The sequence below is a fragment of the Anabas testudineus genome, chromosome 4 (genome assembly GCF_900324465.2).
Source record: "Anabas testudineus chromosome 4, fAnaTes1.2, whole genome shotgun sequence".
NCBI lineage: Eukaryota > Metazoa > Chordata > Actinopteri > Anabantiformes > Anabantidae > Anabas > Anabas testudineus.
Window position 1 is genome coordinate 15,263,589 of NC_046613.1, and position 11,418 is coordinate 15,275,006.

The 11,418-nt window shown below is 37.6% G+C and overlaps 1 protein-coding gene across 1 annotated transcript in view; it reads right to left on the reverse strand.

Moving 5' to 3' along the window:
* LOC113152119 (arf-GAP with coiled-coil, ANK repeat and PH domain-containing protein 2) overlaps positions 1 to 10,937 on the reverse strand; it is a 45,078-nt gene extending 34,141 nt beyond the window's left edge. The window contains exon 1 of the mRNA XM_026345160.1: positions 10,525 to 10,937. Within this exon, the coding sequence (XP_026200945.1) occupies positions 10,525 to 10,577 (53 nt within the window). The 5' untranslated portion in view covers positions 10,578 to 10,937. The remainder of the gene's footprint in view (positions 1 to 10,524) is intronic.
* Between the last annotated feature and the right edge of the window lie 481 nt (positions 10,938 to 11,418).

An 11,418-nucleotide genomic window follows, 5' to 3' on the forward strand; every position in this document is an offset into this window, starting at 1 on the left:
TATCAAAAATAACCTTTCTACTCTATATACAGTAAAAGTTATAAACAGCACACACATCAGGGCAGCACATTTATAACCAACACTGACCATGATCTTGGTCTTGGACATTGGATATTTCTGATCTTTATTTACCAATTACCAATCAAATATTCACCCAACTGTTGCATCCTCCATCAGCATTGGGAGGAAGTTAAACGTAATAATTTAACTTCACCAACATGCTCTAATTCTACAATTACAGTCACTGAAAACTACAATTTGAATGTATGATAGTATATACTTAGAGTACTGACATCAGCACCTGCAGAAACACACACACACACCATCAGACGCAGCCAAACTGAGAGATGCCATTTTGGGTAATGCCGCAAGGCTGGAGTCAGGTCTGGCAGTGTGCCTTTTAAAACGTGATGAAGCACAGCTTGGTTCTCCACAGGATCAACAACCTACAAGCTACGTTTTCCTACAGTCTGTGTTTTGACGGATGCCCAGTGTCTTAGAGTTTTTAAAGACTACTAGTCTATCAGTTCTGCTGGAAGAATCCTAACCAGAACTAAGAGATTTGACCACATCACTCTTCTTCAGATTAGGGTTAGCTGCCTGTACATACCATTATAAAACACTGCATGATCTTGTGCCTAGTTAAATTCCCACGTCATTTACATTTTGTGGTTCTGTTTACCCATATATCACACACAAAAAACTGCTGGTTTGAAAGTCAATTTTATTGTAGTCGATATAAGTCCACAATAAAGGCAGGAAATAAAATGTCAGTTATGTTATTATTATTTACATAAATGTAAATAATGACCATTCATTTGCATAAACAGCTGCAGATGATGAAGTAATATAAATGTCTTTATTCTTAGAAACTACGTTTTCGTTAAAACAAGGATACATTTAAAGAGATAAAAAATATTTTTGGAGAGCCTGGCCCCTCTAAAAATCTGCTCGTCTTTCGTCTATGATTAAATCATCAAAGTCCTTACCTTCTTGAGGAGAGGTGATCTGTTGCTAAATTTAAAAACGTGCAGGCTGGTTAAATAGACATGGTTGAAATGAATATATGCCTATACACCTACAAGAGCATGCACGGGCAGCAACTCCATCACTCAACAAGCTGAACTATGTGGATGCCAAAAGCAAAGTGCTGAGGCTTGAGAAACTGGCATGAGCCTAATTCAAATAAGTGGCAGGTCTCTGGCAGCTAAACCTTTACTGCTTAAAGTATGTCTATTAATGCAAAAAAAGCTTGACTTGACATGTACTTTCATTTGTAAATGCAAACCTACATTTGAATAACATGAAATTGCAACAGTTCAATACATTGTTTAATTCAACAAACCTCATCAAGAGAAAGGTTTGCAACATGGGAACAATATCACAGAGCAGCATCACTGTGTTACTAACATCACGTTTTGTTAATAACTCAAACACAGCGGAAAAAGACTTTAAGTAGACAAGGAGGGCAGACATAGGGTTAAGGGCAATAAAGAGCTTGTCTCTCTCACACAGACATTAACCTTGGTCATAAGCTAAAGAGCATGTTATGAGCCCTTTGCCTGTTTTTTGTAAGTTGCTACAGGCAAAGTCTTTCTCTGTGACAGGATCTAGTCTGTGACCTGAGGATTTGGTGTATTGTAACATTTTCCATTTACAGACTGGCCATTTGCTTTTACCAATGCAGTGGTGCAGAGTACCACAAACACAGATTGAGGAAAAAAATCATTTAGGACACAATAATTACTCAGATATTAGATCAAGGCACAATAACAGCAAATCATTCAAAATTGCTATGAAACTGAAGCATGAACATGCAAATGCTTCTGTTGATACTATTCTCTAACAGTATACTCTTATTTTAAGTACATGATGTAAAGAACTCTTAAAGGTAGGGACACACAAAATATAATTACTATTAAAAAAAAACTAAACAAAGTTTGAACCTGCATCTATATAGTTGCACACAGCAGGACACATGTGCTGCTGTACTCACAGCTCCTTACAGATGTGAAAGAGTATAAATGAGTGAATCGAAAGCACGTTGCTCTGGAAATGTTCAGGGGCATTCAGTCGTCTTTCCTAGAAAAAAGTAATGGTTTAGAAGTAAAACTTAATGTGCCGTCAGTCAGTGACGCTCTGGATTTGGCCCCAACAAGAACATGACTAGTTCCTTCTAATCTGGAAACTTGAGCCTGCAGAGTGAACTTGTAAAAGTGCTGACATGGGATAAGAAAAGGAGGGGCCTTGACGAAATGAAACACTGAGCAATTGCCTCACAGCCCTGAACTTGGAGCATGTCCAGCCTTAATCTGGGTAATGAACAGAACAGAGGCGAGAATGAAAGACACAGTACATGTATAAATCTAAACATACATTTCTTTTTCATACAAAAAAATTCCTTGAAAATACTCATATCCACTGTGCAAAAAGCACAAGCACTACTCAGCCTAGCACACTGACTGATACAGAAATGCTGACTGCTGAATGAACACTCTTTATAGATTTACAGATGATTTCCCAATGGGGTCCAAGGATTCTGATGAAACAGCAAAATCAACAGGTTGACACATACTCTCATATAGAGCTACAATTCTAATATATGTTTTCCATTTATTAAAAAAACAAAACAAAGAACGAATCCCATAATTTGAAAGAACAGTAGTAACATTGCCACACTGCTACAGTGGGGCTAGAGTAGGTCAATAGTATGTATAGTACTGCTTTAGTTCAGAGACATGGCTGTTACAGTACACAGGAGACACATGAACTCCAAAGTACAGAGATATCACCTCTGAAGCTGACTCACGTTGCCAAGAGTCTCAGGATCCACTCAGGTTTATAAATGATAAGTGATTTGGTTGAATAAACTTAGAGTATACAGTATATAATTTCATTATGTGCATGCTGCTACCCAGTGCTGTTTAAAATCACATCTGGTTTAGAGGCAGGGGCACAGTAAAACATTTAAGTTGGTGCACTGCAAGTGTGCTGGGGAAACACTTTAGCCACTAAGGAATAAGTCATGTTTAACTTTGTATAATAAATGGCCTCTCTGCTCAAATCACTATATTCATTGTTCATTAAAAAGTTCAAGGACTAACTGAGATAATTTCTGGAGGTCAATCAACAGTTCCCTTGTTGCAGTATTTACATTACATGGTCCTTCAGTCACTGCGCAATAAAGCACATACAAAGTGAAACCACATAGTTTATATAAACCTTAAAATGAACTGTCTTTAATTGTTTTTCACCCATGTTCTCACAGCATAATAATGTAAACTAGTGTAAACTAAAGAAGAAATGAGAACAGAATGGCTTATGTTGTATAGATCTGAGCATAAGACTGTGAGACTGGGAATGAAAACATTTTCAGCAATCCCCTTAATCAATAGTAGGGAATATTAATAATCAATTATCAGTTAATCGTTTACTGATTAAATTGTTTATTACCCTCTGATGTAAGTTGTACTTCCTGTAAGAATCAGTAAATTACCATTTTGTTCAATCTTGTCTATAAAATGTCAGAAAATAATGAAAATGCACATGGACAAGACATCGCAGTTGAGTGTTCTCTCCCAAAAAACACTACAGCACACCAGAAGTTTTCTGAAGACCACTCTGACACTTCACAATGCAAGTGGGAAAATGTTTTGTGGACTGATTAAACAATGGCAGAAAAAGGAAACTGACATGAAAAACATTACCAACAGTGAAGTATGGTGGAGGAAGCATCAAGATTTAGGGCTTTTTTGCTGCCTTTAGATCTAGACCACTTGCCATCACAGAGGCGGAAAGATATCCTACAGGATAATGTCAAGGTGTCTGTCTGCAAGATAAAGCTTAGAAGAAGCTAAGTGATACAGCAGGACAATGACCCTAAACATCAAAGTACGACAGAATGGCTTTGGAGATAAAATCCACTGACCTCAACCCAAAAGAACCTCAGAAGACCAGTTCACACCAGGCATCTTATTAATATGGACACTGCACATACTTCACTTACTATTTCTTGTCACTGTATACAGTAAGTCATTAAATCTTAGTTCTTGCTTCAAGTATGCTAAACAAACTGTCAACTCTATTAAAGAAGCAAATGCCCCAGAGTTCATGTGATCCGTTTCAAGTACATTTGCTATGACTGCTCAGTGTCTGGTTTTACTCACCACCACATTTGTTGACCTTTATAGCTAAGAGAGGACTCTCCCTCTATGACAAAGCGGGTAGCAATAAAATTCCAGCAGAAAAGTAAAAGGAAACTGCGACTAGCTTTTTCACTACATGAAACAATAGAAAATTAGGGATCTACGCTGTTTGGGTGTGAGGGTGAAGCCGGGACTAAATAAAGAGAGACGTGTGGTATGAACCAGACTACAGCGCATGAAGAAGAAAAAAAAAAAACCCTGCCTTGTAAACCACATCAGTGACAAAGAGGCTAATTCAGCATCTCTGAGGGAATGTTTGGCTCCTACTTCTCTTTAAGTTGACCAAGATCACGCAAAGTGGCAATATACGCCTGACAGTACACAGTACTGTACATCAGGAAGATTGATTATAGTGGTCAGTTGAACAAACTGATGCAACTAATGATCACCTTCACTATTATATGTGCCAATTATTTTGTTGACTGATTAATTGCTTTGGCTATAAAAAATTCTAAAAAAAAAATAGTGAATGATGTCTGATACTGTTATAAATGACAAAGAGAAGTAGGAGATTTTTAACATTTGCTCACCACAGACCTTAGTCTGTGAAAAAAAAAGAAAACACCAGAAAATCCCATTTATTTTCAGAAGAGGGAACCGGAATTGCAAAAATACTAAGTAATGTTCAGGATTTAGGACTCACTATAGCAACTCTATCTGAAATAAACTGCAATATCCGAAATCCCACAAGCCTGAACTTACAAATGTTGACTTAATTGCTTACTAAATAGATTAAAATATGTTTTTTGTTTGATGTGAACGTGTTACTGTCGTTACAGTCAGTAAACATCCACATAAAACATTTTTATTTTCGTAGTAGGCGACTAAAACAACCACCCATCACTAACAGCAGAAACTGATAAGCTGTGGATTCTTTCTGTCGTAGTTGTTCCTCTCTTGTTTGTGAGATCATTAACTACAAGGAGACACCATATTCAGTGACCATAACCTAAACATCACGTAGTACCTCTTAGCTCTTCATGGCTGTTGGCAGCAGCCTGTGTGAACCTTATATGAAACAGGTTTGACATTCACACTGCCAACACAAAAAAAGTCTCCAATCTGCCTGTGGCGCAAATCTTGGCACTTCAAAGACAAAAGCTGACACTCAAAGACCATCTGCTCCTCGTACATTTAGAATTTCCTTCTCTGGACGTCTAATCTTATCAGATACTATCTAAACGGTTATCAATTAGGATCAGTCCTACAGAACTGAAACGATTAGTAACTAATTAGTAATTAGTAAGTTAATCAATATGCATTTTTGGAAGATAACCTAGTACCTACTGCTCAATAGAGAGGGTTTTCTTATGTAATAGTAAACTGAATATCTTTAGGTAATGGACGGTTGTTCAAACAGGCAATATAAAGACAGACTGGATACAAACTTATATCTTATATATAATTTAAATAGTTAGTTGCAGCCCTAATGTTATAACCACTCTATTGCCCCAAACAATGATGTAATGTTATAAATCCCATATTTAGATTTTTCTGCATGACACAGCTGGAAACTTCACAGTGAGCCCGAAGGAGGCTTACGTCAAAATGACCTAATAAATAAAGTACCTAATCCAATTTAGATGCCTGACAGTTGAATGGCTCTTCATTTAAACCTTCCTTTACCATTTTCTAATTGTGTTTTATGTGGTAGTCCACAGAGTTCTGTCACTTCTTCTTCTCTTGTGCTTCTCTGACCATTAGACTATGTATAGTGTTTGATTTGTTTTGATTTACTTTGTGATGCCTGCCCACCTGACTAATAAGCATAGAAAAGATTTACGCCATTGGACTAAAATTGCAGTGTTGGTGAAGACAATTCAACACTGAATCTGTTGCTGTTGATGAAAACAAGAAGAATGGGGTGAGCTCCAACGCTGTGACGTAGATCCTGTAATTGTTAGACGGCAGTGAGGTATTGATATGGAGGGGAGGGCCACTGTGGTAAATCCCACCATCAGACGCACGAGCTTTAACAACATCAACAAGATGATGTCATTACTCAATGATAAACACTTACACAAGCTTTGGGAAATTCTGCTGTTGTAATGACTGAACCTTAATGCCAGTTTTCAGTTTACATCCTCAGAGTTCCTACATCAAACACAAGTTGCAGGAAGGAAATACAAACTTAGGAGAAAGCAGGAGTCACAACTACAGCTATTTCACTTCCTTCAGTAACGACTAAGGAGCAAATGTGACTGATGAGCTAATACCAAGCACAACTAAAAACAAGCAGGAATGCAAATAGCAATAATTCATTGTTTGGCTATACATTTCAGAAACTGGAAAAAACAAATTAAACAGGACATTTCCAAGTGTACTTTTTGTCCAATCCATCCATTAAAGCCATACATATTGATTTATCTTCTGTCAAATAATCAATTAACATCAAGATTTTAATACCTTAAAATGAAAAATAAGTGCCATTTTCTTTGGGCTCCAAACGATCTGAAACTATATTTACACATTTGGAAGTTAAAGTATATCATGTTGCATTTATTTTATTTACTGTGAATCCTGAAAATCAACTCAGTCTAGCAATTTCATTACAGCAGGAGTAGCATCATTCCTCCCTTTTCATTAGCAGTTAATTGCCTTTATTAATAACCATTAAAGGGAAATGAACCACAGCTCAATTAAATCTAACTGCAACAAGCTCACATACTACCAAGCCTGCTGCAGTACTCCCAAGAGATGATGAGCACTCCTACTGCACTCATCAGTCTCTGGGTTCTGTATTAAAGAAGACTGGCAGTGATCTGCTGGCTCTACCGCTGCTGCCAGTGACTCAGGGGAAACTGCAAGTGTTCCTGTTTGGCCAGTGACTTCATTTGATGGCACAGAACCAAAGACCAATCTGGAGCGGGAAATTATGTTATAATGATTAAAATGAGAATGACTTCCACAGATTAGCTCACTTCTTTGCAGTTTGTGTCTACTAGGTAAATATCTCCATCTGTCTCTTATGACACTTCCTTGTGAGATTTAATATCGGATATTGCACAACTTCAGCTCCACAGATGCTCACAGAATCAGAAAACCAATCATCATCATTATTGTCCTTAAACTAGCCTCTTTTGGGACCTCGTATGATCAAAAGGGACATTGAATATGTAAAACATTTGTTTCCACATGTGTTTACGTGAGAGGAAAAATGCTTGGGTCCTCTGAAGGGAATTTTCAACTCTCATACTTGAAGAAGAGCCAGGAAAGCTCTTGAAGCAGAGTCTAATGTCTATTCTCCAGTGGAAAACTAGGCTACTAGGGTTTAATGCCAAAAATACATAATCTTTGCACTAGTGCATCTCTCCTCTGGGCTGAAAGCATGGTTTATGACCAACGACAGCTTCCCAACTAAAATGAGTGTGAGAGTAAAAAATATGTGGGGTGTGCCAAATTACCACTTGAAAACAGCTCTCTCCACATTTGGGGGCTACATATTCTCTGGCACAAAGTTGAAAGCAAACACCAAAATGGAAACAGATGTTCAGCGACTGAAAGCTGCTTCACGCTTGTGTATATTCCATGTTTTCATCTAGTCTCTCTTTCTCTCCAGCTCTGTCCCCCTCTCTGGCCAAACATAACGAGTTGGGGTTGGAAAAATGAAGAGTAAAATGATGGTGGTCGAAGTGGAAAAATGTGCTGTGGTGTGCGTTGGGACTCTGATCAGTCCCAACACATCAGGATGACTCTCTCATAGGGTAAAGGTCACCGGAAATACAGACTGAGATGGGACTATGTATGTGTTAAGCTGTGACACCTTGCTGCAGAGGATCATGCTAGAGAGTGTTCATAATGTGATTCTGAAACTAGAGAGGCACAGAGCAAAAACTGACTAAAATACCAGCAGGTCTGTTTTTATACAGTGGCTTTATACAGTGGTACATTTCTGTACAGCAGACATGATTATAAATAGCTATTTGGTATAAGCTGTTTGCATTATTGCATCACATTTGCTAAATTCAAGCAGCATTGAATTTAGCAAATCTGAGTTAAAGCTGCATTCAGCTGCTCAAGTGAAAAATTATGTGGTAACGGAGTAATTGTTTTAGTCTTTTTTTAATGTAAAAATGTCAATTACTGTTTTTGACAGGATTTGCTGCATTTCTTTATTAATTAAATTTGGACTGACAACTGATGTGAAAATAGAGAAAAATGCCAAAAGACAAAATATAAACTGACATGTTTAAATTAAACATCATTACCCCACCCCATTATAGTAACAACAACACCGTCAATAAAAAAAAAAAAAAAAAAAAAATAATAATAATAATAATAATAATAATAATAATGAATCTTCCTCACTTTGTTTGACACAGTCAACTTCGAACTGTCTGAAGTGACTCAGCATTCAGGGAAAATAAAAACTAAAAGGTAAGTTTCAACAAGAGCTGAAATAAGTAGTTTATGAGCCACTAATGAAAAAAATCTACTATTTTGCTAAATAATTGATACAAAACTGAACATGTTTGATTGTTTTCTTGATTGTCAACTGTTAGTTGAACATATAACAATGTCATCATGGTCACTTTGGGTAATTTGACCTATATATATAGGCCAAATGAATAATCAGTAAAGAAAAGCTGTTATTTGTAGTCTCAGGCATTATACAAAGAAACGTTCTGCTTTTAAAGAGCACTTAAAGAAATGGGCAAATCAGATTAGAAAGCTGTAATAATATACAGCCTAGATCCTCAGACCCCAGTCGTCATCACAGTTAACTTCTGACTGGAAAGTTTTCCTGTATTTCAACCCTGAGTGTACTCTTAAAGGAAACACTGTGATTTAAAAAAAATGCCCCATTCTTTTGCAAACAAGTTTCTAACATCTGTTCCTTGTTTTTGTGAGAGAGGATGTTGCAGCAGCAGCAGAGGGAGTGGGGGCCGAGGGAAGGAGGAGGGAGGTGCTTTCTTAAATCTCTGGAAAACGCAAATCAAGTGAGGAGGAAGCTGAAAGCAAACATCACATTTTACACAACTTTTATTGCTCGACAAAGTGGAAAAAAAAGGAGGTTGTGAGTGATGATGTCGGAAGTGACTGTGCTGCCAGGAATACATCCCATGAACACCCACAACCTGACAAAACAGCTGAAGATCTCATTTACACTCTGGAGACGACCCTGTGATTATTTAGAGGTCCTTCTCTCAGATATAACTTCCTAGTGAATGTAATCATTAAAATAATGGTGGGTTTTAGTCTCTACTACATAATGAAGCTTGTGGAAGAAAAAGTATGGGCTCTGTAAATCTGATACATTCAATGACAACTACAGTAATTCAGCTGATTAGTGAAAATCCTCAAAGTTAATTGGTTTCAGCTTCTAAAGTGTGAAAAACACATTTCACCAACAGTTGAAAAGATTAGTCAACGTACTGCAACTTTCTGTGTTTCAATTAATTGTGGCAAACAATTTTAGTGAAATATAAATATATATGTATACAATATAACAAAAGAAATATAAAAATGCTTGATGGCCATTTTTCATTTAAAAGACTAACTGAATAACAGAATAATGAATAAATCATTAGCTGCAGCCGTACTGGACAACATAAACAACATAACTTTAATCGCCAGTCCTTAAAATACAAATAAAAACAAGAATATATGGTTAGTGTGAAGTAAAAAATAGATGCTATACATTACATATCTTGCAGTTGTATGCTTGAATTTTCAAACAATGGCCAGTGAAATCTACTGGAGCGGGTTGTAACTTCCCCTTTTTATATTTTATATAGTTTAATCTTTACTTAATTTATATTCAGACAACACTGGGACAGCTTGATACTGTACATGTACTCAGCTGTCAAATTATTAGGGACACCTACCATAGCAAAAACTAACAAGTCTCCTACAACAAACCTGCACTCTATCCTCTTTCATGAAGGTGGAAGTGTCAAGTTTGTGTTTTAACTCTCCTGAAGAGGCGTTTAATAAACAGTTTATTTATTCTGGAGGACGTAGTTTGTGCTGCTGTTGAACTGAGAGGTGTGTCTGTCCCATAGCCTGTAAAAACTCAACACTCACCTTCTTTAAGGTGAGGATTTATTACAGGACAGTAGGATTGCATTAGTAATAGATAGGGTAAGCTGGACATAAAGTGTGAGTGTCACAGAGTTTCTATTTGTTTGTGTTTTTCTAGCCCCATCACCCAGTCTCTCCAGCTTTCTTAAGAGACAAAAATAGAAGAGTAAAGGCAGAAAAGCTAGCTGGCAACTGCTAATTAGCGCAGATTAGCAACCAGCTCCCTGGATATGTTTCCCCTGTGATAAATAAATAAGAGCGAAAAGGGGGCAAAAGCCTGGTTGTCAGGACTCACCTGAACCTGGGAGAGTCCTTCAAACATTCCTCGAAATCCACAGTTATCTTCATTTTTCCCGCAGCGAGTAAAGCCGCAGACGTGCGCTCGGTTTGATTAAAGACAGTAATCCAGGCTCAGTCTTTCTGGCTAATTAGCTTGTTTGCTAACGTTACTGTGGCTCCGTCCGACCAGCTGGCTCCACTCTGTCACTGCTCTGCTAGCCAGCTAGCCTCAGAGGCCAGCAGCTACGATTCAAAAGTCGCAACCGTGCGACCATAAACGACTGAGTGTTCAAGGTACGACTGACCCACACGCCACAAAAGAAATTTCAGAGGCAGCGGTCACTGCTCAAAACAGAAAGTGCGGTCCGGTCGCTGGTTCGGTCATAGCAGCGAGTGGGAGAGGAGCTTCTCTTCAGCGCACCTACTACAGCCACAGCAGAGATCGTCTATACGGAGGAGAGAGGAGTCGCCACTCAGCGCACTAGACACGGACTCTGTGGAAACGATGAACATTTACAAAAACAGTTTATAAGTTATTGTTGGCAAAACGGCTCATCTCACATGGGTGATTATTAATATTACTGTTATTGTTGTTGATGATGTTGTTGTATTAAACTTAATCTGAAGAGTAATTGAGGACTATGGTTGCTAAATAAATGTAGTGCTGTTACATACTCCCAGTGTGCCTCTGAAATATAGCAGAAATACATTTTATTTGTACAGTCCTACTAGATTTATCTAGCTGCTTTCACTGCAATCTTATAAAACTTCAATTTAAAACTTCTCCACTGCAAGTAAGAGGGAAATAATGTACTTTTTACTCCACTGCTTTTTTTTTTTTGGTTATATACCAACAACTAAATGTTGTCATGTAATATTATAGATTAACCACCGGTGCTAACTCACGTTG